This window comes from Gobius niger, assembly GCF_951799975.1.
Source record: "Gobius niger genome assembly, chromosome: 9".
NCBI classification, from domain to species: domain Eukaryota; kingdom Metazoa; phylum Chordata; class Actinopteri; order Gobiiformes; family Gobiidae; genus Gobius; species Gobius niger.
Window position 1 is genome coordinate 1,738,470 of NC_136860.1, and position 27,607 is coordinate 1,766,076.

At 44.1% G+C, this 27,607-nt stretch overlaps 2 protein-coding genes across 2 annotated transcripts in view; one reads left to right on the plus strand and one right to left on the minus strand.

Annotated features, from left to right (window-relative positions):
• The window catches only part of tmeff2a (transmembrane protein with EGF-like and two follistatin-like domains 2a), an 87,560-nt gene extending 80,894 nt beyond the window's left edge, over positions 1-6,666 (plus strand). Inside the window, exons 6-9 of the mRNA XM_079563013.1 lie at positions 1,583-1,651; positions 2,300-2,429; positions 4,502-4,660; positions 6,256-6,666. Coding sequence (XP_079419139.1) covers positions 1,583-1,651; positions 2,300-2,429; positions 4,502-4,660; positions 6,256-6,352 — 455 coding nt within the window. The 3' untranslated portion in view covers positions 6,353-6,666. The remainder of the gene's footprint in view (positions 1-1,582; positions 1,652-2,299; positions 2,430-4,501; positions 4,661-6,255) is intronic.
• Positions 6,667-23,395: 16,729 nt separating this feature from the next.
• Positions 23,396-27,607, minus strand: part of cavin2a (caveolae associated protein 2a) — a gene marked incomplete at its 5' end in the record, with an annotated part of 50,697 nt that continues 46,485 nt past the window's right edge. Inside the window, 3 exons of the mRNA XM_079563595.1 lie at positions 23,396-23,597; positions 25,082-25,372; positions 25,483-25,735. Of these exons, the coding sequence (XP_079419721.1) occupies positions 23,415-23,597; positions 25,082-25,372; positions 25,483-25,735 (727 nt within the window). The 3' untranslated portion in view covers positions 23,396-23,414. The remainder of the gene's footprint in view (positions 23,598-25,081; positions 25,373-25,482; positions 25,736-27,607) is intronic.

Here is a 27,607-nt window from a genome sequence, read left to right on the forward strand (position 1 = left end):
AGTTCAGCAGCAGCTCTGGGAGGAGCCCTGTATCCAACAGACTAAGCCTATAGATAATGTTTATTAGAGATAATAATGGCATTAATCATTTAAAGCAGTACTAAGTAACTCTTCCCCCTAGAGGCCATAAGGGCAACTGCAGGTGTAGTAGCAAGTTACGATTTTTTAACTTATTAATTGTCTTGGAGAGTAAATACGCTGACAGGAAAGGTGAAGGGAGAGAGGGTTACTGGGCATCCAATTATACAATGGAAATATTTTTTTTCACTCAAACTTGGCTGTAAATACTGTTTAAAGTGACGCTAGCCCGCAGTTAGCTTTGCCCGTTAGCATGTTAACGGGCATGTTAGCATGTTAGCTTCTTCTTCGTGATTCCATTAGTGTGTATTGCTTTCTCCGCACCGGTGGCAGTCAAGTTGCAAACATGGTTTTCTGGCCAGAGACACCAGGGGGCGATGAAAGACCCTCCAATCATCCCATAAACACTTGTATTACCCCCACAGGGACTACGGAAAGGATTTATTAAGGTAAACACGTCACTTAATACTGCTTTAAAAAGATTTTAAAAAAAGATCTAAACTGCTGGTGTTTTGGAAACGTTTGAAGGAGTTTTGCTTGTTCTCTTTAACATCTCTCTCTATCGGGACATGGACAGTGTTTCACTCACAGTGGGAGGAATAAGCTGTGTCTGAATGACCACCCTCGTCCCCACCCTCGTCCCCACCCTCGTCCATACCAGGGGCGGCTCCTCACTGACCACAAGGGGCCGTCAAATTTTATAAGAATAATCATTTTTAAAAAGCTGCTGCAATAATGTGCTTTATTTCATGAGAAGGTCACTCAGCCGTCCCAGTGTGGTCTTCAAAATGATCTCTCTGTTACCAAGATCTGCCTCAACATGTTTGATCGTCTTAAATGAAATACGTGGCATTAAAATGTGGTGTTTGGGCTTTAAAAAGCATCAAATCATCTGTAAAACCATGAACACCTTAAAAGATTCAATGACAGGTTCTCTCTCTCTGTTTACTTCTCCGGCGTCCGGCCTCGTCTCAGCTCCATCTCCTCCTCTCAGGGTGCATTCTGGGTAAATTGTGGTAAATGGAGCTGAGATGAGCAGCACCTGAGCCGCGGGTTTTTCCAAACGAGCCACGCGGAGCTTCAGATCTGGAAATGAGACGAGCCGGGAGGAAACCGGCGCCAAATGGGGAAAAGATTGATTTTTGCTTTTTGGTGAAGAAGGAAAATATTCTTCCCTTTTTTGAGACGGAGCCAAAGAGACGCCACGAACAGACGGGAGGGATTTGACTGAGCGGCGTCCAAAACACCCAGCACCAAATCAAAATCACTGCGGTGTTATAGGGAAGCGCTACATTCTGTGGAGGATGGAGTCCCGCAGGGTTCTGTACTCGGGCCTTTGCTCTTCTCGTTATACATGAAGGTGCTGATGATGCTGTTCTGTTCACCCAGGGCGAGGATGAGCTGATCAATAACTTTACTAAAAATAACCTATAAAATAAAATAAATCAGTTTATTTCTGAGGGTATTCATATAAAATTACCTGTTTCTCTTTGTGTCGTTGCAGTTTACGAGGGGGAGGTGATTCCTGGGACCAAACCCGGGGACGGACATTACCACCGCACTGACCTCACAGGTGTGTCCTGTCCTCTCTACTCTCCCCTCCCCTCTCCCCTCTCCTCTCCTCTGCAGCTGGAGTTTAAACAACAGCAGTAACTTCAGGCTCTGCGGCTAAAGCTAAAGCTAAAGGTAAAGCTAAAGGTAAAGGTAAAGCTAAAGCTAAAGGTAAAGCTAAAGGTAAAGGTAAAGCTAAAGCTAAAGCTAAAGGTAAAGCTAAAGGTAAAGCTAAAGGTAAAGCTAAAGCTAAAGCCCATGTGTTTCTCGTTGTCGCTGCTTTAGTTTTCTCTTTGTCTAAGAGTCTAGTTTCTTATTCAGTCCAGGTTTAGTCCTGGTGTTGAACCAGTTTACTGTAAGTCCTGGTTTAGTCCTGGCTCAGACTCTGCCATCTCTGATAATGACTGAAGTGTGAGTAAGTTACAGCTTTGCTTCTGTATTTGTGCTGAAGTTGCTCATGAGTTCAGGCTTTTTTAGACTCACTGTGGATCATTTATTGACGTTTGGAGGAAAAAGTACCGAAAATTAACACCGGAAAAAAAAGTTTTTCGGTCGGTACCAAGTAGGTAACGGTACCCAGCCCTCTTCTCTCCTCTCCTCTCCTACCCTCCCCTACTCCACTCCACTCATGCAGGATGCCCTCCCGCCCTGACGCTCCTCTGTGTTTCAGTGGAGGAGAAGGAGGAGGTGAGGAACGGCCAGGCGCGAGGCCTCTACATCCCCTGCCCCGACCACTACAAGAACTACTGCGTCCACGGGGAGTGTCAGTACCCCAGTGTGCTGGCCCCGCCCTCCTGCAGGTACTACTACTACTACTACTACTCACTCCAGCCACTAGGGGGCAGCTTAAATAAAAATAAAAGGAAAGAATTCCACACGTGTCCAGCAGAGGGCGCTGACATAACGAGAGATCAGGATAAAACAACACCAGTCCTGTCAGGCTCATCATTATTTATTATTGAAAAAGTTTCCTCAACTCCTTCATTTCCTCATTTCCTTTGTGGGAGACAGCAGCGGCTAAAGACTCCACACCTCACAGGCTCCGACATAAAAATGAGACGAAAACAAGGATGAAAATGCAACACAAAAGCCACAAAACAGCGTCAGCAGCACCAGAGCAACGATACAGATCTGACCCTGGCCTACAGGCTGTAAGCAGCTGTTAGATTTGGGTAAAGCCAAACTGGGGAAAATGCAAAGATAATCCAATGGAGGCTCATATTCAGGCTGAACCGTCACAGGCTCTGAATAAACCTCAGAACTCCCACAGCTCTGAGTCTCTCTGACTGTGGAGTGTGATGGAGCGCTACTGCCCCCTGCTGCAGCCGTGGTGCATCTGCAGGAACAGGAGCCTCTCAATATGTGATGGCACTTTCTGGATAACGATGACGAAGCAACATTTTAGCAAAACTTCAGAAAGATGAATGTTACTGAGCAGCACATTTTCTATAAAAGGGGAGAAAATAAACTTGTTTTTACCTCGATCGTTTCCCGACATTTTCTCCCCAATTTTCACGATTTTTTTAATTTTTTTTTTACAATTTTGTCCCAAATATCTGACCAGTTTACCTCCTACCAGCGCCTTAACCGAGCACATGTTCTCCAGTTCAGCTTTGCCCAAATCTAAAAGCTTCTTGAAAAAAACCCCGACAATAATGCGACAAAAACACAGCAACAAAAAAGTCCAGATTAGTTTTGTAGGTCTTAGCTTTCAAATGAGGCTTTACCCTGGCCTAGAGGCTGTGAGCTCCAGTCCAGAGTCTTTTACATTAGGGTAAAACTGAACTGGAAGTTTCCTGACTGGAGAGATATAGGCCAGAGTAACGCCTCATTTGAAAGCTAAGACCAACAAACTGATCTACATCTTCATCACTGTTTTGACTTTTAATTTGTCACAGTTTTGCCACTTTTTGCCAGAAGCTTTAATGACAAACTGGAGAAAATGTCCTTGTTCAGGTGAGACTCTCTGTGGTTTAACCCCTTAACTCCCACCAGAACCGAGCACATTTTCTCCAGTTTGGCTTTACCCCAATCCAAAAGATTCTGGAAAAAAGCTGTGAAAATAGCAACAAAACTGAGACGAAAACAATGATGAAGATGTGACAAAAAAGTGAGAAAACGTAGACAAAAAATGGACAAAAAATTGACAAAAGTTTGACCAAAAAATGATTAAAAAGTGGCAAAAATGTCACAAAAGTTGACAAAAATGGACAAAAAAATGACAGAAATTGACAAAAAATGACGAAAAAATGTGACAAAAAATTGACAAAAAAAGACAAAAAAAATGACAAAAGATTCACAAAAAAATGACGAAAAAATGATTAAACAGTGGCAAAAATGTCACAAAAAATTGATAAAAAAAGGACCAAAAAAATTACAAAAAATGATGAAAAAATGATGAACATGTGACAAAAACTGACAAAAAATGTACTATTTGACAAAAAAACTACAAAAAAGTTACAAAAATTAGTTGAAAACCCCCCAAAAATGATGGAAAAAAATCTGACGTGAGGAAAAAGATCCATTTAGATGAGTTTTGTAGGTCTTAGCTTTCAAATGAGGCGTTTCACTGGCCTACAGGATTTGGGTAAAGCTGAACTGGAGAAAATGCTCTCGGTTCAGGCGGGAGTTAAGAGGTTAAAGTGTTCTCCTGTGTTCTCTCATGTTCTCCTGTGTTCTCTGGTGGTTCTCCTGTGTTCTCTCATGTTCTCCTGTGTTCTCTCTCATGTTCTCTCATGTTCTCTCTCATGTTCTCTCATGTTCTCCTGTGTTCTCTCTCATGTTCTCCTGTGTTCTCTCATGTTCTCCTGTGTTCTCCTGTGTTCTCTCTCATGTTCTCCTGTGTTCTCTGGTGGTTCTCCTGCTCGTGCAGCTGTCACTCGGGCTTCAGCGGACCTCAGTGTGAGAACAAAGAGTATAACGTCCTGTACGTGGTCCCGGGGTCGGGGAAGCTCCACTACGTCCTCATCGCCTCCATCATCGGCGCTCTGCAGGTGGTCATCCTCTGTGTGGTCATCCTCTGCATCACCAGGTCAGTCCTGTGAGTCAAACCCGCTACTTCTCAAACATTCACCAAAACACTGTGTATGATATGAGGTGGAAAACATCATCCTGAAACTCACGTGTTTGAAATCTGGGCTAAGATAAGAAGATGAGAAATAACAATGGTGGAATAGTAATAGTGAAACAGCGCCCCCAATTTGGCGCTGGTGGCTAAAACGTGTACTGCATCCATATTTACCATTGAGAATGAATAGGAGAGTTATGCTGCGTCCACACCAAACGCGGCCGGCGCCTCCAGAGCGTCAGGTTTACATTTAAAATACATGGAGGACGCGCCTCGAGAGGGCGTCATGAGGTCCCGCAGCGCTGAAGCTTTTTGCGCGTGGTAAGCTTTTGAGGTGCCTCCAGGGCGTCGAGCGCGCCGACCAATCAGGGGCTTTCCCCCCACAGTGACGTTGTAGCTGAGCCACCGGGGCAGATGTTCTGCCGGCCCCACAGATGTAAACAAGTCACAAGTCACGGAGGTTTAGCTTCTTTGTGAACCGGAGCTACAGCAGCTCTGGGCCTATCACAAAGACACATCAGTGCTTCTGTATCTAAACACCCTGAAATTATTTCAGAGGCTGAATCTGCGCTGGGAATGTGTTTGGGCCTCGAGGATGCCTGTTAATGCTAAGCTAAACCTCCGGTCCTCACGTGAAAACCAGAAATCTGCACAAATAAAGTCAATAAAGAACAATGATCACACACTGAGCTGGGCTGATGTTGTAGTTTATTACTCACATCATCTACAATTAGCTCCGGGAGAAAACCAGCTTGTTAGCTCAGTTAGCTCAGTTAGCTCAGTTAGCTCCGTTAGCTCAGTTAGCTCCGTTAGTTCAGTTAGCTCAGTTAGCTCCGTTAGCTCAGTTAGCTCCGTTAGCTCAGTTAGCTCCGTTAGCTCGCATTAAGCTCCGGTTTTCTCCCATGAAAACAAGCATTAACGTCAATGAATCCGTAACGACACAGAGCAGCTTTATGACGATCACACACTGAGCCTTCACACCTCTGTGGTTTATTGCAGACTTTTAATCAACAATGAACTGTAGCAGGTGTATTTCAGGCAACAGCTGCTTCCAAGATGGACGAACAGACTCTGAGCTGACGCCAGAGCATCTGACGCTCGGTGCTGACTTTAGTAAGAACAAGCGTAACTACGGGCTTGAGGCGCGTTTTTGACGCCCAACACGCGCTTGGTGTGGACGCAGCATTAGTAATAACCAGATGCGGCCGCGGGCCCCACTTTGGGCACCCCTGTCCTATATGTCTGTTAAGTGGTGACGTCACAGATCTACAGACGTGCCAGAAACTACAAAAAAGTCTTTAATAAAACAATCAGTATTTCTGAAACTCACAGAGAGTTACTGAACAGACTTCTTTATCACAACCATGAGCCAAACATGAACCTGCTGCCATAAAAGTCAGCTTTACCTAAATCTCTACACCCGGGTTAAGATGAGAGGAAGACATTTCCTCCTCATATTTATATCCGAAATGTTTAGTTAAAGTTTTAAATCTTTATATTTATTTCTGTTCTTCTTCACCTGCAGCGTCTCGCATTAATGTTTCTTTTCTTTGTTCCAGGAAGTGTCCGCGGACCAATCGAATCAACCGACAGAAGGCCAACAACGTCCACTTCAGCTCCGAGAACACGATGCGCGCCTCCACCCGCCTCATCTGAGCCTCATCTGAAACACCCCGGTCCAGACGAGGACTTAACGAGGAGAGACTCTCTTCAGAGGATTAGATACTTCTGTGTTAGAAACAAACCCACCGTGTAGGACCCCAGACCGGCCCGGACGGAGCGCAGAGCCGGACTGGACCGGGGTCTGGGGTCCGGAGTCCGGGGTCTGGGGTCCGGTCGGGAGTGAATGTTTTTCGTGTGTGGTAGAGGAGACGTCTGTCCGTGGTAGACGAGAAACCAGGGTTAGAGTCGGGGCTGGTCACAGGACGAGACCAGTTTTTACCACGTTTACTTTTAAATATCAGCCTCCGGAATGTGGAAAACGGAGCATTGTTTTGTGCCGCACGAGAACAGACTCAGCTCATCACTTTGGCTTCAGAACAGGAGGTCCCGAGTTCGATTCCCGGACAGCTCTGTGGAGTTTTCCGGGTGTTAGCCGTATCCCGGTGATGGCCGTGTTCCCTCGATGGGTCAAATTAGAGAGATATTGATATGTTCCTCTTCAGCCCTAACGTTTTGCTCTGGGCAGTTGGACGCCGCTGGACACAAGGGGGCGCCTTCCAACCTTCTCAGTGTAAATGTGAACTGACTTTGTTCAGAGTGAGACTTTAGGTCAGACATGAGTGACAGTCACATGACGCTAAATACAGTGAGCTCTTTGTTTGCAGTAAAAAGTCTGAGGCCTCATTGCTCTTCAGGCACAGACTGAAGTGAAGAAGGAAGTCATGGAGCTTCTGCTTCAGACAGAACTTCAGACTCTGCTGCATGTAAGAGTCATATCATATTCTGAAACTCAAATACGCTAAAAATGACAAATATTGGAGAAATTACTTTTACAATTACAAAAAACAAACACTTTGCTGCTTATAGAGGTTTAAAGATCTGCTGTAGGTCATGTTTGTCGCAGTTCCTCTGAGTCGTGGGGCAGCAGGACTGATGTGGACAGATGTTACTTCCTATAGGGCTCTGCAATATAAACCAATATCTTGGTCAAAATGACCAATCTATATTGGTTAAAAGCCAAACCACATTAGATTGGTTGTTTTAACCAGCAGATCGGTTGGACACATATTGTAGCTCCCTCAAGGATTTAGCAAAGGCACAAGGTCGTTAAAAACAGGGTTTATTGGCTTGACAACCTTGGCAACCCGTGATAACTGGAATAATACTGAAATATGAAAACAAACAAATATTAAAACATAAAATTGACAATAAAATAAAACATGTAAAGCTTAAGACAGACCTCGTGAGCTTGACCTCCACGAGGGGCCAAACGTCCATGAGCTCTTACTTTGTCTTCTAAACAATAAAATAAACATTAAAATACGAATTGGGCGATTTAACTAAAATAAACAAACTAAACAAACCTCCCATATCTTTCTCCTTGTTTCTTTGGTTTTCTTCTTATTTAATTCACCTTTGAATTTAGGGAACGAGCTGAAACGTAGCATGGCTTGGCTGAGTGCGCAATCAATTAAGGTCGGGCGGAACCAAAAAATTAAAATAATTGTTCCGTCTACTTTACCACTAGAGGCGTAGGAGCGAAAGATATGGACAAAATAAGGCTTAATGTGAGAGACAGTTACACAGTTACAGTTTCCTTGTTTTCGATCTGAAATAAACGATCCCGACACAGAGACTCCACACGGGATCTGAACCTGGGACCGTCTCGCTGTGAGGCCAAATGTGACATGAATGTTGTAAAGCCAAACGGTGATGTCGGAGTGAATGGCGTGCACAAAGGGGGCGTGGCTTAGTGACTCAGTTTATTTATATTATTGTTTCTGCCAAAGACTGATCCCATCCAAAGACAAAGAACTCCCTCGTCTTCCACAAACTTCGCTCGACTCATAATTGTAAAAAAAAAAAAAGTCTGGGTTCAGTGTTTGGCACCGGCCTGCACGTTAAAGCCACAGTGCGGAGTTTACGGTGAAGCGTCCGCCTGTGGCTTTAAACACGTTAAAGCCACAGTGCGGAGTTTACACGTCCGCCTGTGGCTTCAGAAACACGTTAAGTTATGTTTCTGTTATGTTTGTGTCATGTGACCAGCCCTGCGTCGTGTCTTGGGTTGTGGGCGGGGCTCTGGGCTTGTGGGTGGGGCTCTGGGCGTGTGGGCGGGGCTCTGGGTTTGTGGGCGGGGCTCGGGATAGTGGGCGGGGCTCGGGGTTTTACACGTGATGCCTTGCACCTTGTGTTCTAGAGACCTTGGCGGTTTAGAGCTGTGTGTCGAGTCGTGGGTCTATTTCAATAGTTATTACTACGGTGTCTCGGTGGGGTCATTTTTCTGTAAATGTAAATAAATAATTTATATCACCAAACGAACACACGCCTCTGTCTGTGTCTCGATCGTCCTGCTCTTCTCAGCGAGTCCCGGCGTCGACAGGCGGAGCCAAGGACGAGACGGCGACGCCAGAGCGTAGTTAGTATTAAGTATTTTGAGGAACTCTTTCGTTGTAACAGCAGTTGAAGTTACCTGTAGTTCATACATCAACCACTAGGCGGAGCTGTTGCTATGCTAATGACATTTAGAACGTTTACATTGTGCATTTATTTTTATGTGCATATATTATTATTTTCCCAACATTTAAGTACAATTTATAGGGCCATGTAATCAGTAATATTAGATTTATAATTAATTTAAATTGAGTAATTTTGGTGAGTCTAGTTTAAGGGCACGAAAAGGTCACTTCCTGTCTATCGCAAAGCTAAAGAAAACAGCACAAGTGGCACGGACCTGACATCGAGAAAAACTAATATGAACCAAAGTAAGCACCGGTTTGTCCACAAGCAGGTTTATTTTATAATCTGTCTTTTGTATGATTTTATGTACCTGTGGTGTAAGGTGTACAAGACAAAGACATGTCCACAGTAAAACATCAGTGAAGAAAAGCTCGTGTCTCTCTTCATTGTGAGCAACCCGGCATATTTGGTCTGATGTGGATTCGGGAACAGACCAAAACATTTGCCGGATCATTCTCACAAACACCATTATACCAGATCCGGATCCTTTACCCTGAAAAACGGAGAATTGGGGAAATGCGTTCTCCCAAACGGGGGATCAAATTTAGCACTGGGCGAGATCAATGAGCACGAAGCGCGCCTCAAACACTCACTGACGCGCTGCTCGTGCACAGACACAGTAAACATGAACTGTAACTGGCCACGAGCCTCCACAGAGCTGCCAATCATTAGGCTTCAACTTCTTATTTCTAATACTGTAAACAAAAACCAGCTCGGTCAGAAACACGACCACAGGGTCACAGAGATTTTTAGACACAAACAAACTCTTCGGAGCCAGGCTCTAACCAGTGCTCGGGAGGTACAGTCTATTCACCTTATTCCAGAGGCTCGCGTGGGCGCCGCCATGAATTGCGCCCGCCCCTTTTCTCCTATCAGTTAACATGGGGCTGGAGAAGTCCACATAAAATCAGTCACTTGACGAAAACTGCAGATTTTAGGCCGTGCAGAGAAACGTGGCAGTGTGGTAGATGCGCGGGTCGACCCGCGGCCCGCGGATTCGGTCGGGTCGGGAACCTCATAAGGCAAACTTCGGTGCGGGTGGGTCGGGTTACAAAGCGCACACTTACAACATACAGGTCATTCTTATCCATAAATACCACAAAGTCTCTGTGTTTAGTTGAATGTTTAGTTTAAGGGGTAAACGCGTCATTAGCATGTTTTGTTTAGATCACCTGACCTATCGCTTCTGTATGACTTTGATCATCAGTACACATGCGTCACAATAGCCCGAGCACGTAATGACACGCACACGTGGTGAAAGTAAAGGTGCGTACAGACCAAACGTGCGTCCACGCCCAGTCTGCCTCTCGTTGGACGCCAAACAACGCCGCTTCACATACTTCACACTCGCGACAAACGCCTGTTTGCTGCGCGTGAAGTTTTGCAAGCGTCATACATAGGAGGCGTGTCTGTTGACGCAAGGCGCACTCACACTTGACATCCGAACCTGCCACTCTCTAGCTCGTTTGAGGAAAGGCCTGGATGCCCCGAACGGCCGCGCTCACACTTACACAAACGAACCGAGCCGTGGCCACGAGGAGTTGTTTACAAGTGTACGTGAGCAGCAGCGCAACATAATGCGGAAGAAGAAAAAAACTATACAGCTGCGTGAAATAATGTCTATGAGCCCCTGTCAAATCTCTCACTCCACTTTTCTTTTTTAACAAAAAGGGCTATGGTGAATATAATAGTCGATTTTAATAAAGCAGAGAAATAGAGAAGTGCTCGTCCCCCTGTCCCCGCTCAGCTGGGGCGGGGGGGGAGCAGCACCTGCCGCTCTGAGCCTTTCTTTGGAGTCAAATACAGCCTTCAAAAAAAGGCTGCGAGAACAGAAGATATGATGCTCAGTTTATGTCATTCATTGCTGCTTCAGCCACTGGTTAAACAGCTTTATGTGGGTGAACTCCTGAAGTCTACGCTTTACGTTACAACAAAGCACTTGACACGAACGCACCAAAATCACAAGTGATCTAAAAGCACCCGCAGGTTTTATCTGTCCGACTAAAGCCTGCGGACAAACCAGGTACAGCAGCAGAGAGGGCGGGAAAAGCGCAGCCGCTCCCGTAAAGTCAGCCCGAGACGCGCGTGAAGCGTCCAGGGCGTCGGGGTGAGCGGTCGGGGAGACGAGCGTGAAGCGGCCAGGGAGTCGGGGTGAGCAGTCGCGGAGACGAGCGGTACGTGGCCGGGGGTCCGGGGAGCCGCCCGGGAGCGAAGCGGTCGGGGCCGGGGAGACGAGAGCGAGGCAGCCGCTGCTCTGTTTGATAAATACAGCCTTTTCTCACTGTTTTACGTGACATATGCACCCGCCCACACAACAGCCGCTTGTATCCGTGCGTGTGCGCAAACACGAGCCACCGAGCTGCGCTCTGGCCCCTCCTCCAAGCGGCCAAAGTCCGGAACCGAGTCCGACTCGGGCATGGTTTGTTGCAGGTAACAGGTGACGTCTGAGCCCAGTCAGCATCCCTGATTGGTTAACAAGGCATTAATGAACGCACGTGTAGATTGGATTACTTGAGTGCATGAAGCAGTGGGCGTGGCCTCCCTGTTCGCTCACCGCGCTGTTCTCCCTGGCTTTCACGCGCGTCCTTCCTCATCCGCTCGCGTTTGCTACGCTTAATACGCGCGGACAGCTTTGCTTGCATTTCGGAGCGCGTTGAAGCACCTCTACATAGGGTTAACATGGAAGTTGGAGGCGCGGACGCTTTTGGTCTGTACGCACCTTAATGCATCAAGACCATGCATCTATTATAAACTGGATAAGGCATGCTGTCCCAGCTCCTATCTCTTTACATAGAGGTGCTCAGTGGCGCATGAAACCAGTTTCGTCCGCCATTGCGGCCCAAAGTACCCGTATTACGCGTCATCTGTATCTATGCTCCCTACGGCCCAAGTGGGTGAAAGCAGCGTGAGCGCACGGCTGCCGATGAAGCCTCAGAGCGAAGCGGACGCCATTACGCAAAAAGTCAAATCTCTTAATATCATCGTTCTTTAAATACAAAATGTTTTTTTATGGTCATTTCAGGCGAATAAGCTACCATGCTACGATGACTTTGGGGGTTAGTTTGTCAGTGCGGGGCTTAAAAAGCTCGTTTAGCCGCTCTTTGAACAACCGGGCGCTTAGCGGCCCTTCGAACGTACGTAGCCGCGCTCATGAACTTCCGCTCGGTCACTTTTCTGGGAAGTTTCGGAAGTGCTGGAAGTCTTGATATTGTGATAGAATTGATAAAAATCGAGTTGTTACTTCACTGTATTTGCTAGTATAACATCACAACTAGAATTGTTTGGCTGAAATACAAAGAATGAGCACTGCAAAAGTGTTTTATATTACATTTTCATTGGTAAAATGTGAGATATTGTTTTTTACATAGCATTTATCTGTCCTGTCCTGTCCTGTCCTGTCCTGTCCTGTCCTGTCCTCTACTCTACTCTACTCTACTCTACTCTACTCTACTCTACTCTACTCTACTCTACTCTACTCTACTCTACTCTACTCTACTCTACTCTACTGTACTGTACTGTACTGTACTGTACTGTACTGTATCCAGGACAGATGCGGAAATCATGCATTTTTGTGTGTTTCATTCTACTTACACAAATAATGGTGTAAGTACATAAGTACATTAAATGCTGCTAGTATTTTTTTAATTAATAAAACAGTTACAGGTTATTAGTGCCATTATTTAATTTTCAGAAATGAGTTTAATAACATGTAGACTAGTTGTTTCTTATTAACCATAATCCAATGCTATAAACACATGCTATATTCCTCATACATTTCGTATTTAGTTTTTGGCTAAACTTACTTGAGATGTTTGTTATTTCGCGTTTATACTTGTTTTTAGTCCAGTTCATTTGTTTTGCTCAGACTTCAGCCGCTAAATCACACGAGGGAGAATCTGCTCGTTCATGAGTCGTCACGCACACGCTCGCGCACGTCTGCGGCCCTGGTGACGTCACGTCATTAGAAAACTTTTAAAAATGTATTTTTGATGCTTTACAATTTTTTTTCGAAGAAAAAAAGTCCATGTCCTAAAAATAGTAATTTTAAAGAAATATATTTGCCTCAGTCTGAAACTCCAGATGCCCTGAGGAACATTTTACAGGCTGCTCCTTTTACATGAGTGTCTATGACAAAAAGGGCTTTTTGGGCTGCTGGCTGCAATATCACGGCCTGCCACTAGCACGTACTGGAGACGGGTGTAAAGGGGCGGACCCCCCCACTGATCAAGACACATCAAAACACATCTTACTGACCTGAGGAGAGACTGCGCAGCGTCAGGTAAAGCTGCTCCACTTCAGCCCAAACTCCTCTAGTTTGACAGAAAGAGTCCATGACGTGGTTGAAGTAAAAGCGGCGAACTTTTCCCTCCTTCTCCGTTTAAATGAACGAGCTTCGCGCTCAAGAAGTACCAACGGAAGTGCCGAGACAAGGCTGAAGTGGGCGGGGCGGAATAAGCAATCCTGTTTACAAAGTGTATGGAGCATGGATCCCTCGGGAGTTAATCGGAACGAGCTAACGAGCTTTTAGAAGTGAAACTTCAAAAGTTAGGTCAAGTTTAGGAAACTGGGATTTTTCATGCACAGACACTGGTCCTGTTATTTGAAGCTCGACTTTTATAATTTGGTGTGCAGCGCCCCCTACTGGACGTGAGGCATCTGTGAAGAGCTACATCAACTTCTCCCACACAATAATGTCATTTAAATTCCTCAAAGTCTGATAAAAAGTCCCCGGATCTTAATTTAAAATAGTTTAAGGAGAACCAAGTCTGGTCATTTTTATGCATCAAATGTCTTATTTTTAAATGAAAATATGAAATGAGTGAAATCTTCCAGTCCTTTTTCCTCATATTTATGTCAGTAATCATCAGCAGAAGTTACATTGACTTCTGTACCTTTTAAAACGTTAGTGTAATCACGTAACATATTACCGTCGTTTTCCGCGTTGCCACAGGAAGTGTATTTAAAGGCGGTGGTGACGGGTGTATCACGTGTTGTCGTGGCCGAGTGGTTAAGGCGATGGACTAGAAATCCATTGGGGTCTCCCCGCGCAGGTTCGAATCCTGCCGACAACGGATCACTTTTCTTTTGTCGGTGTTTTCCGCGTTAGTAAAACAGCGGCTCCGGAAATGAGGCGGGAAAGTCTTTAAAGGCTCTGGTGACTTTATTGTTTTGTGTAAAGCCGTGGATTTATAAACCATCAGTGAACCAGCCCTGTCGACAACCAGCAACTTGTGTTTCTTTCTGTTTCTTTTTTGTCGTGTTCCGCCACATTTTTGTCACATTTTTTTAGTTGTATTATTGTTGCTTTTCTGGCACGTCTTCGTCGCACTTTTAATGCTTCTTTGGTCGCTTTTTTTGTTGCATTTCCATCCTTTTTAAAAAAAAAGTTTTTTTTAAAATAAATGTTTAAAACAAAATCTTGTAGAGACAAACAACAAACATGCAAGGCAACGACAAAGTGTTTAATGTTAAGTGTTTAAGGCCTTGTTTGTAGATAATAAAAAACAGTGTTACAGGATCAAAACATTTCAGGGTCATGGCAAACTGCCTCTCGAAATAAAGTGAATTTGGTTTGTTTTTTTGATTTTTAAAACAGTTAAAGCAGTACTAAGTAACTCTCGCCCCTAGAGGCCATAAGTGCAACTGCAGGTTTCATAGCATGTTGTGTTTTTTTGCTCATTAATTAACGCTGACAGAAAAGACAAAGGGACAGAGGGATATTGTTCATCCAGTTACACAATGGAGATCATTGTTTTCACTCAGACTTGGCTGTAAATACTGTTTAAGTGGTGCTAGCCCACAGTTAGCTTTGCCTGTTAGCCTGTTAGCTTCTTCCTCGTGATTCCATTAGTGTGTATTAGTGACTCTGACCCGGCCAGAGACACCAGGGGGCGATGAAAGACCCTCCAATCATCCCATTAACACCTGTATTATCCCCAGAGGGACGAGGGAAGGATTTATTAAGGTGAACACGTTACTTAGTTCTGCTTTAACATTTGGCAGCTGTTTTTTCCATTTGTTTTTGTGAATGTGGTATTTACTCATAATGATGATAGGGTTAATTAAAAGTGAAATGTCCCTCGTCAGTTTAGAATCAAAGGAATAAACACAGCGCAGACGGCGTTAGCATTTAGCCTCTCCCTCTCTCCTCTATAGCTCCAAAACAGGTCAAGATAGAAACAACTACAAAGTATAATTGCACAAAATTAAACAATAGTTTGGCATCCGCACAGTAAAGTGAAGATTACTGCGCGGATTTCGAACTACTCCTGGTATTATTACGCCTTACAATATAGTTCCCCCTTTTATCCGCTTAGAAAATCCACATTGTTCAATTTTGTGTAATTATACTTTGTAGTGGAACACTTCACGTAACCATATTTAAATAGGGAAAACGTGGAAGAGCTTGGTAGCTTCTATCTTGACCTGTTTTGGAGCTATAGAGGAGAGGGGGAGAGGCTAAATGCTAACGCCGTCTGCGCTGTGTTTACGTGACTGAAGATCAGACAGGTCCTAAAGAACTCGTCACAGCTCAGGTAAGAACATATCTCAGTATGGAAACACGGTGGCCTGTTCCTTTAAAGATAAGAATATTTTCAATCTAACTTGCTTAAGACTGATTTTATTTAACCAGCTGTGGACGTCCTGCCAGAACCTCCACCAACAAGAGAAGAATAAATGTTCTGTTTGTTCTGGGTTTTCATGAGAAAAGTCACAAAGGTCAACTTCAAGATGGAGGGTCTTTATTAAGCATTTTAAACTGCATTTCTTTTACTTTGGCCATTTTTTGAAATTCCAGTGTTTTTCTGAAAAGGTTGGATTATCTAATATTTGAAGTTTTATTCTTTGAAAGCTTTATTTAAATATCTGTTGTAATGCTTAATTCTCCTATTCTAAAGTTTGGAAGTTTGATTTGGACATTAGAGAAAATAATGATGTTTTTTTTTATCGGCTGTATCAAAGCCACTGGGATAGATTTACACTTGTGTGAAGTCAGCCCCCCCACAGTGTCAACATGCTGTCATTCGTTTGTGCTTCGTTCACATAAAACTAGCGTTTGTGCGCACTTCGTTTTTGAGATATTGATCATTGATTGGTAATTGATCAGCCCCCCCATAGTGTCCGATTCACTCCAAACCAGTGTCTTTTTTTTAGCACTTCGTTTGAGGTATTGATCATTGATTGGTGATTGGCTCAGGTCTTGGTCTGGTCTTGTTTCGGGTCTTGGTCTTTGCTTAGTTTTAAGTCTGGGTCTTGGTTCGGGTCTTGGAAAAGTTGAAAACTGCTGAAAATCAGGAAAAAGACAGAAGTTTAACAAAAGATAAAGAAACATGAAAACCAATTATTGATGCTGAAGGATCCACAGTCAATACCTCAGAAAGGAAGTGGCACAAACGAAGCACAAACGAAGCACAAACGAAGCACAAACGAAGCACAAACGAATGACACCATTTTGAAGCAGATCCGACACTATGGGGGGGCGAACTTCACACAAGTTAGATACACAGATGTTCCTGTATTCATTGAGAGAACATTGAATTGTTTTTTTTTTTTAATCTTGTCACCGTTTATATCTAAAATGTACAAAGATAATGCCTTGGTCAAACCAAAGCTGGTTGAACAAAGACTTTTTGTTTGATACAATTACTCGATTATTCCACACGGGGGCGCAGTGAGGGGGAAAGTTTGGGGTAAATTCCATCTTCCAGGTGCAGAATTAGTTTGTGAAACTCAGACAATGTAAAAGGCAGTTTAGTGATTTCAAATTCACATTTCAATAGAAAGTTGAACCAAACTTCCTGAAAATACTCTTTGCATTTCCATCCTGTCCTCTTGTCGTTGTTTTCAGCCTCGGTTTGCGCGGTTCGGTGGTTCTCCGGCAGATGGCGCCATTGGACAGGTAATCAGCACAACCGGGGCGCGCCAGCCTCATTTTTAAATATTTTCACAAAATAAAAACCGAAATTTACTGCGAATTTGAAACATAATTGTTACACGTGGGTGAGCGTACTGACGTCACTCTTATGTTGTAATTTAACTTGATCAGAAACACGATTTAGTCACTTCCGGAGTTTAAAGCGGAGTTTAAAGCGGAGTTTAATCCGACAAAAATCTTTACTGGATCTTTACTCGATCAGCGCCGCGGTCTCTCTCTGCTTTTTCTGCTGAATAAATACGAAATGTTTTTATTATCATAATCATCCACTGCGGGGCTGATGCGGAGACGCGGAAGTCTTTTTAAAGCTTCCTGCTACGTAACTGTGACGTGTTGTCGTGGCCGAGTGGTTAAGGCGATGGACTAGAAATCCATTGGGGTCTCCCCGCGCAGGTTCGAATCCTGCCGACAACGAGACGCTTCTTTTTGTAAAACGCAAATGATTATTCTAGAATGTGAGCGTGTTTTCTTTGTTTTCTTTGTTTGTGGGTTGTGAATATCGAAAAAGAGAATTTGAAATAAAGAAATAGACGAAATAGGTGATAAATGAAGAAGCGGAGCTGGGACTGAAAAGCAGCGTATTTTTGTAAAAAAAACAAACACTTTTTTGTCACTTTCGTGTTTTTTCACGTTTTTGTGGCTTTTTTGTTGCTTTTATTTAATTGCTCTGTTGTGTTTTCCTCTTTTTTTGGTCATGTTTTTGCAGGTTTTTTTTTTCATTGCTTTGTTGCCGTGTTTTTGTCACGTTTTTGTTGCATTTTTGTTGCTTTCCAGCACAGTTTTGCTCAGTTTTCATCGCCATTTTTGATGCCTTTCTTTTAAAGGAACAGGCCAGTGTTTTCCGTACTGAGATCTGTTCTTACCTTAGACGAGTTCATGTGTACCTGTCTGGTCTTCACACGTGTCCTCAGTCACGTAAACACACACGGCGTTAGCGGCGATAGCATTTAGCCTCTCCTCCTCTATAGCTCCAAACCTGGTGAGGATAGAAGCTACCAAGCTCTTCCACGTTTTCACTGTTTAAATATAGTAAATACGTGAAGTGTTACACGATAAAGTATAATTACATAAAACTAAACAATGTGGATTTTCTATAAAAAGGATAAAAAGGGGAACTATATTGTAAGGCGTAATAATACCAGGAGTAGTTCCACATCCGCGCAGTAATATCTTCACTTCAGCACTATTTTTACCTGAACATGTTCGATAAAGTCACACAAAATGACATTTATACTGTAACAGGTTTTTCAACAGTACTTTACTGTAATATCAACAGTATTATACTGTATTATACTGTAACTCACAAAGGATTCTGGGAAATGGCTGAGCGGTACAGGAAGTTACTGTAAAATCTACAGCAATTAAAAAAAAACATACTGTATAACATAACATACTGTAGTTCACATTACAGTATTACTACAGTAAAAAGACTTTACAGTACCTTTAGTGTACTTGTACAGTAATGTACTGGAACCCAGTTACTGTCAAATCTACGACAAACATTTTACAGTGTACGAAACATTCAGTCACACATTGATTATTTCTGCTGCTCCGTCAAACTGATCAGTTTGTTTATTTTTACTTTAAAGCAAATACTAAGCCTTAGTCGTCCAACTTTACCTGAAGAAAGAAAAGATCTGTTATAAACTAGAATCAAAGTCCACACAGTCCGTGTTAAAGGCTCTTTATTGATGCTAAAGAAAATACAATTTACAAAGAGTGAAGTGAAGAACATAAACAGCAGAACCCAAAGTAACGGGAGATTCCTAAAAATATCTTTGGTCACTTTTCTACAACAAACGATTTAACTAAACTTTAAATCACAAACATCAGCTTTATTTTCTCATGAGCGACGCCTTAAGGTGATTAAAGGTGAGGTTCAGTCCTCAGGATTAAAGGTGAGGTTCAGTCCTCAGGATTAAAGGTGAGGTTCAGTCCTCAGGATTAAAGGTGAGGTTCACTCCTCAGGATTAAAGGTGAGGTTCACTCCTCAGGATTAAAGGTGAGGTTCACTCCTCAGGATTAAAGGTGAGGTTCACTAAACTACAAAACAAAAGTACAAATGATTAAATGTCTCCCACACGTTAGTGAATCAGGAACTTCTCATCATGTTTCAAACGCTGAGTTTTCACAATAAATCAGGAGTTTATTCACAAGGAAAGTTACAGTGAAGACACGAGAGGAGGATCCGGTTTGTCAGAGCGTTTTTAAAATCAGACGAGATGAGGACCAGGCAATGGACCAGATGGACCAGATGGACCAGATGGACCAGTCGATGGACCAGTCGATGGACCAGATGGACCAGTCGATGGACCAGTCGATGGACCAGAAGGACCAGTCGATGGACCAGTCGATGGACCAGAAGGACCAGATGGACCAGTCGATGGACCAGATGGACCAGTCGATGGACCAGTCGATGGACCAGATGGACCAGTCGATGGACCAGTCGATGGACCAGAAGGACCAGATGGACCAGTCGATGGACCAGATGGACCAGATGGACCAGTCGATGGACCAGTCGATGGACCAGGTGGACCAGGTGGACCAGTCGATGGACCAGGTGGACCAGGTGGACCAGTGGATGGAGATGATGTTTTTGTGGATTTCCTACGACCTGGACTGTGTCAAACGGAATAAAACGGAAACGGAAAGAAGAACGGAGAAAATGACGACGTTCTTGTTACAGAATCACTTTCAGGTTCCTTTAGTCCGACACTGGGGTTAGAGACGTCCTTTACCTTTACATGTTTCAGCGCCACCTGCAGGCCGTCCTCAGAAGTGTCCTCAGCTGCTGGTGAAACATGTAAAGGAAAAGACTTCCTTGTGTCTAAATGAACCTGAAAGAGCCGGTGGTCCTGAGGCCTCCGTGTCTCTGACTGACCCTCGAGCGCAGACGAGTCGCTGACTCTGCAGATCTGATCTAAGTCTGGGCTGGAGGACTGAGGAAGGGCATCTGTGGCATTTGCCCAGGAGCCTCTAAAGCCTCTGAACGGTCATTCGTCAAAAACGGGAACATTCCTGAACTCTGTACCTGAAGCTCTCGCACCTGGACGAGTCTGAGGAGCCGGAGCCCTGCAGGAATCGTAAACTCAGGCAAATCACGGCGGCCTCGCACATTTGTTTAGTCAAAGCAGTGAAGCTTTAAAACTCGTCCACAGTTTAAGGCTTTAAAACTCTTCCACAGTTTAAGGTTTTAAAACTCTTCCACAGTTTAAGGTTTTAAAACTCTTCCACAGTTTAAGGCTTTAAAACTCTTCCACAGTTTAAGGCTTTAAAACTCTTCCACAGTTTAAGGCTTTAAAACTCGTCCACAGTTTAAGGCTTTAAAACTCTTCCACAGTTTAAGGCTTTAAAACTCGTCCACAGTTTAAGGCTTTAAAACTCTTCCACAGTTTAAGGTTTTAAAACTCTTCCACAGTTTAAGGTTTTAAAACTCTTCCACAGTTTAAGGTTTTAAAACTCTTCCACAGTTTAAGGTTTTAAAACTCTTCCACAGTTTAAGGCTTTAAAACTCTTCCACAGTTTAAGGCTTTAAAACTCGTCCACAGTTTAAGGCTTTAAAACTCTTCCACAGTTTAAGGCTTTAAAACTCTTCCACAGTTTAAGGCTTTAAAACTCTTCCACAGTTTAAGGCTTTAAAACTCTTCCACAGTTTAAGGCTTTAAAACTCTTCCACAGTTTAAGGCTTTAAAACTCTTCCACAGTTTAAGGCTTTAAAACTCGTCCACAGTTTAAGGCTTTAAAACTCGTCCACAGTTTAAGGCTTTAAAACTCGTCCACAGTTTAAGGCTTTAAAACTCTTCCACAGTTTAAGGTTTTAAAACTCTTCCACAGTTTAAGGCTTTAAAACTCGTCCACAGTTTAAGGCTTTAAAACTCTTCCACAGTTTAAGGTTTTAAAACTCTTCCACAGTTTAAGGTTTTAAAACTCTTCCACAGTTTAAGGTTTTAAAACTCTTCCACAGTTTAAGGTTTTAAAACTCTTCCACAGTTTAAGGCTTTAAAACTCTTCCACAGTTTAAGGCTTTAAAACTCGTCCACAGTTTAAGGCTTTAAAACTCGTCCACAGTTTAAGGCTTTAAAACTCTTCCACAGTTTAAGGCTTTAAAACTCTTCCACAGTTTAAGGCTTTAAAACTCGTCCACAGTTTAAGGCTTTAAAACTCGTCCACAGTTTAAGGCTTTAAAACTCGTCCACAGTTTAAGGTTTTAAAACTCTTCCACAGTTTAAGGTTTTAAAACTCTTCCACAGTTTAAGGCTTTAAAACTCGTCCACAGTTTAAGGCTTTAAAACTCTTCCACAGTTTAAGGCTTTAAAACTCTTCCACAGTTTAAGGCTTTAAAACTCGTCCACAGTTTAAGGCTTTAAAACTCTTCCACAGTTTAAGGCTTTAAAACTCTTCCACAGTGTAAGGCTTTAAAACTCTTCCACAGTTTAAGGCCTGACGCTGCAGGAGAATAAAGTGAATCTGAAACGTCTGCTGTGGATTAATGACACCAATGCGACGAGAACATGTGTCGTTTTTATGTTTTCATGTAAAAATCAGGCGTTTTATGCAAAAAAATGGACAAAAATGATGATATTTCCATCTGATTAAAGGACAGATCAGGTTTAAAGTCTGGGTTTTGCTCAGAGGGATTATGGATCTTCTTCAGTTTTTGAATAAACTCGTGTTTTTTAGGTTCAAAGCTCAATAAATGTGTAAATGTAAAAAAGCTCCTCAGTCATTTGAGTTTGACTGAAGAAAATATCAAAAACGTTCCAAATCCAAGACTGAGAATTAAGGCAGTGACTAACCATCATTTTGGAAATCCATCCATCTACAGATTATTTTTCTCGTTGGCCGTGAAAGTTTTACAAAGTGCAAAACCTACAGAGCCGACCTTTAAAGACAAACTTTACAAACTGCTCCATCGTTTTCCAAACTTTTTTCCAAACCTCTTCACCAAAAATGGCTGCTTTTCCAGGACCTTCCAGGCCTTAAAGGTGATGTGAAAGTTCCAGGTCGGAGCGCGTGGTTTCCTCTCGTCCCCCCCCCCTCACCGTCCCCCCCCTCCCTCACACACAGACTCTTTGTACTGTTGTTGTTGTGGCTGATAAACACTAAATCTCTGGCGCCGTTGAGGAGGCGGCGGGTTGCCAGGTCAGGCGCGGGTTGCCAGGTTGTGTCGGAGCTGGAATGGAGCGTTACCGGGGGTTCGGGAGGAAGGATGTGAGCGGCGAAAACAGCTTTAAACAACAGACGGGGGGGTCGAGGGGGGGGGGGGCAGTTTAAGGGGACGCTGCAGGTGGAAACTGGAGTCAGAGTGTAGGATTTAGTTTAGTCCACTTACTCGTTTAGATTTATCTAAAAATAACAAGTGACAGCAACATTTTGGAACATTTTGGAAAAGTCTGGAACAGTTTGGGGAATTTTTTTTTTTTTTTAAATTTTTAAATGAAAATTTTGGTAAACTTTACGACGTTTTGGAACAGTTTCGAAAAGTTTTTCTAGATCCACCCCCCCCCCCAAAAAAAAGTTTCAAAATTTAAAATAAAATTGTGTTTTAAAAGTCGGTAACTTGAAAAATTGTGAAAGATTGTGATTTTTTATTATTATTATTTTTTTTAAAAAGTGGAACATTTTCCAAAAAAAACAAGTGGAAAATGTTTTTGGAAAAGTTTGTAAAATGTCAGTGTCTCCCTGGTCTTTCCCACACTTATTCATTCACAAACACTGACATGTTTGGTATCCACGTGTAGCAGGAAAGACGCTGTAATCCAAATATGGTCATTTCCTGTGTGGGCGACAGCAGCGGCTAAAGGCGGGAGGAACAAACGCAGGCGCATGTGCAGACAAACTAAACGGGTAAATTTGATTTTTTACAGATTTGTCACTCATAACCCGTTGATTTAAATCCCTCTGAGCAGATCCTGGACCTGATGTTTCCTCTTCGCTGCGTTTGTGGGGCTGGTTTTGAATAAATGTGCGGCTTTAGTCCGTTGAGCCTGATTCGCTCTGGGCCTCCGCGGTTTAAAGGGGGGAGACGTCTGGCCTGGAGCCCGGGAGATGTGCTCCCCCCGGGACAGAGGGGACAGAGAGAAGCCCCCCCTGTCCCAGAGCTAAAGGGGACTCCAGGGCTCCAGGGCTTTTAAAGTGGGACGAAAAAGGCACAATGTGAAAGAGCTCCCTTTGAGAACCAACACACCTGAGAGTTTCCTGCACTTTCTGAAGCTGCGAAGTCGCTCCATTTACTTTGAAACATCAGGATCTTTTTCTGCATGATCTGACGTCTTTAGAAACTCTAAATGCATAGATTTGTGGTTTGTTGTATTAAAAGGAATGACACCTAGAACCCTAAAGCTGTGGGATTCTCCAGGTTAGTGTGAAAAGAACAAATAAATGGAGCACAAAGAGAAACGATGTAAACGAAGATTCTAAGAGCGTAAAATGAACCGGACGCTTCTGCCCCGGATGTTTTCAGACGTGATGTAAAATAAGTAAATCTACCTAAAGGAGCCGAATGTGGCGCCGAGCGTCGGACTGAGACGTGTCAGCGTTTGTTTGAGGAGAACGTTCGTTAAAAGGAGGTAAAGGTGAAGCTAAAAGGGTCAAAGGTCGGAGTTAAGACGCCTGCTCCACAGCGATGCTAGCCGTGGGGAGGGTCACGGCGGGGACGTCAGGCTCCGCGGCGGTGCCCCCTGCTGGACTCTCCTCCTCCTCCTCCTCGTCCTCCCCGACGTCGTCCACAGACTCGGGCACGGCCAGACCCGCGCTGCCCACGGCCTCCACCGCAGCCACAGCAGCCTGGGGGCAGACCAGAGTCAGACAGAGGGTTTGAGGCTCGTTCAGCCGGACAGAAGTAAATAAACACGTCCTCATTTACTCCTGCTTTATGTTCCTGTTCTGAAGAGCAGAGCTTCATTTGATCTCCCGTTTGGGGGAACACATTCCAGTTTAAGGATTTGATCTGATAAAACGGTGTTTAAAGAGAGAGATCCTGTTCCCCAAATCCATCACATCAGACCAAAAGTGTTCCTGAAAATACTGCCCTGAGCAGGACGGTCTGGAGCTCAAACCAGGAGAGGTTTTTTATCAGTCCAGTCACAGACCAGGTCACGACAGGAACCGAACCAACCTCCAGAAAATATATACTTAAATGAACTGAAGAAGAATGTTCTGCTTCATCTTAGAGTTTTTTTCTTGTTTTCGTCTATTGAAAGTATTTCCGGTTCCAAACGTACATTGAAAAGCTGCTTTTTGTGGCACTGATCGTTCACATTAAGGAGTCACAGTCGCAGAGACCGCTGTGAGTCACAGAGGTCTCTGTGAGTCGCAGAGACCTCTGTGAGTTGCAGTCTCTGCTATAGAGATCATATAATAAAGGCTCCATGTCTCGTATGCGCTGCTGGCCAATGGAGGGCGACACCCCCACACGGCGGCCATCTTGCCACAGGGAGCTCGCTCACTAGTAACATTGTGTTTGTTCTAAACATCAGAGATGTAGTGATGACCTGACATACATATGAACATGTTCCAGCATTCAGACACGTTAAAAACGTTTGAAAGAAACCAAACCGATTGTAAATCCGTCAAGATTTCAGCGAGATCAGAGGGTTTGTGTTCGTGCCTGACTTCAGAATCCACAGAGCTCGCCAGAAAGCTTTCCTGTGGCAAGATGGCCGCCGGTGACTCCGCCTTCAGACATTGAGCCTTTATTATATATATCTATGGTCTCCGCAACATCTTCCCAACTCGGATTGATTACGCATATACAAAGGTCCTGTCGCACTGGCCTGGAGACTAGTTAGAGACTAGTTAGAGACTCAAGTCACAGCTGATCACGGACACGTATCTGAGACGTCCCCTGGAGATAAGGGGAGTCTCCAGGTCTCTGTGAAAGCAAACAGGTTCGAGAGGTCTCAAGCAGCTGTGGCAAAGTCTCAAAGAGACAAAGAGACTCCATTCGACACTGTAAGATCTCCTTGGTCTCTGAGACATTTCTGTGACGTCCCTGCAACGTCTCCGAGACCTGTCAAAGGTTGAGGACAACAAATAGTGTTTGCGACACAACTGCTTGAGACCATGTAGACCTCTCACAGACCTGTGGGAGTCCATGGACTGCTGACATTGAACCTGGAGACTCTCCGTATCTGTGAAGTCCAACGGTCTGGAGCTTCAGCAGCAGAAGAACTGAGCCTGAGAAGCTAAAGCTGCTTTAGCTCCTGAGGTTCCTGAGCTCTCCTTAAGTTCTCCTTAAGTTCTCCTTAAGTTCTCCTCACCTCCAGGACTTGCTTCTCGTCCACAGAGGCCTCTCCTGCAGAGTGGTCGTCCCCGTTGAGGTCCCCGTTGACGGAGATCTCGGCCCCGACGCTGACCTCGTTCAGAGCCTCTCGGACCTGGGCCACGGCGTCCACGCCCGCCGCCTCCACCTCCTCCACCTCCGCCGCCGCCGCGTCCCTCACGTCCCCGAGCGCCTGCAGGGGCCTCTCGCCGTCCAGGCCGCCCAGAGGAGGGATCTCCACGTGGGCCGCGGCGTACGAGGGGCTGGTCTCCGGGGTGGACGTGTCGCCGTCTCTCGTCTGTGGAGACAATAAAGTTTAAAGCGTCAGACATTTGTATCACGGAGCCCCTCCTCTTCAGGACCTCCATACTTTTCCATATCTGGCACCACTTAAACGGTTTCTCTGACCTTCTTGACGTTGAAGGTCATGGGCGTGACCTTGAAGGAGGAGCTCTTGGCCGTGGGGCTCTTGGGGTGGTTTGGAGAGAAGCTCTTGATGATCTTCTCGCGTTTCTCCGGCGGGACGATCTTGGTGGTGATCTGGGTGACCTTCTTCTCGATGTTCTGTCTGGTGAAGGCTTTCTTCAGGCTGTCCACCTTCTTCAGGCTGCTACGTTTGAAGCGGTCGGATCTGCGCTCGTACGGGCGTCCGAAGCCCGAGCTGCTGAGGAGCAACAGGTGAGTTTAGTTTACTTTACTTTAGTTTACTTTAGTTTACTTTAGTTTACTTTAGACACAGTTCTTTTATGTCGAGACAAACAGATTTTGTAAACAGACTGAGATCGAAGGACCAGCTCCAGAGGCTAAAGGACAAAATTAACAAAGTGCATTTTCTCCAGTTCAGCTTTACCCAAATCTAAAAGGTCACAGCCTACAGGCCAGAGAAACACCTCATTTGGAAGCTAATCAAGCTGACAAGACTTTTCCTTGCGTTGTTGCCACGTTTTTTTTTGCAACTTTTTGTCACATTTTTATGGAAGCCCGTTTCCGCCATGTTAAAAAATAAAAGCCCAACTGGAAGTCGAAATTACGAGATGTAAAGTCATAATTCTGTCTTTAAAACACAAAATTTCGAGTTCAAATCTCGAAATTACGACTTTTAAAACTCAGAATTTTGAGATTTAAACTCGTAATTTCGAGTTTTTAAGATCCGTGATCATAGACGTCAGCCCTGTTTTACTTTGAAAATCCGGATGTTGTTGCCGTTCTCTTTCCTGTCTGATGCGTCTGAACTGTGGAGCTTGATCTGGCAGCAGAGCCGTATCTTGGAATCGTATCATGCCTGAAAAACAACTGCTGTTTTGGGGCAAACTCGTGCCTCTTTGCCCCTGCCATGTCTTATGGACCCCCCTATGGTCTCCCCGCTTGATAAAAGGGTGATGCCGGTGGACAATGGCTAGTCTAGGTTAGCCTGGTTAGCATGTGCAATCCACCTCATTGTGGATAAAAAAAAGTCTGCAATTAACCACCAATGCGTCAATCCCGACCCAGTGTGTGATAATCTTCAAGACTGCTTTATGTGGCTACGGCTTTATTGACGTTTTTAGTGTAAAATACTTAATTCCACAAGATCCATTATTGGAGCTGATGCTAGAGCTGCTAAGAAGCTAGTTAGCTGCGGGTGCTAAGCAATCAGCTACGGCCAGTTGTACATGAAGTGTGAGTAATAAACCAGCCCGGCTCAGTGTGTGATCGTTGTTAAAGGGATGCTTTATGTAGACGGTGTTAAAGGGATGCTTTATGTAGACGGTGTTAAAGGGATGCTTTATGTAGACGGTGTTAAAGGGATGCTTTATGTAGACGGTGTTAAAGGGATGCTTTATGTAGACGGTGTTAAAGTGATGCTTTATGTAGACGGTGTTAAAGGGATGCTTTATGTAGACGGTGTTAAAGGGATGCTTTATGTAGACGGTGTTAAAGGGATGCTTTATGTAGACGGTGTTAAAGGGATGCTTTATGTAGACGGTGTTAAAGGGATGCTTTATGTAGACGGTGTTAAAGGGATGCTTTATGTAGACGGTGTTAAAGGGATGCTTTATGTAGACGGTGTTAAAGGGATGCTTTATGTAGACGGTGTTAAAGGGATGCTTTATGTAGACGGTGGCTTTATTGACTTTATTCAGGCATATTTCCCATTTTCACATGATCATGATCATCCGAAGTTCATGGAAGTTCATAATGCTACGATCGTAGCATTAGCTTTGGGAATCCCCTGCATCATCAAGGCCTAAACACATTCCTCTCGTGGATACAGACATTTTTAATAAGTTTTCTTGTCACTGCTTTTAATCCTGGTGTTGAGGTAAAATAAACACTTCTGTGTCTTTGTAAAAGTCCCAGAGCTGCTGTAGCTCCGGTTCACAACACGATGAAGCTAAACCTTTGTTTACATCTGCACCCGTGGTTCATCTGTCCCGCCGAACCCACGTCTGTGATCACGGATCTGAAAAACTCCAAATTCCGAGTTTAAATCTCGAAATTCTGAGTTTTAAAAGTTGTAATTTCGAGATTTAAACTCGAAATTTTGTGTTTT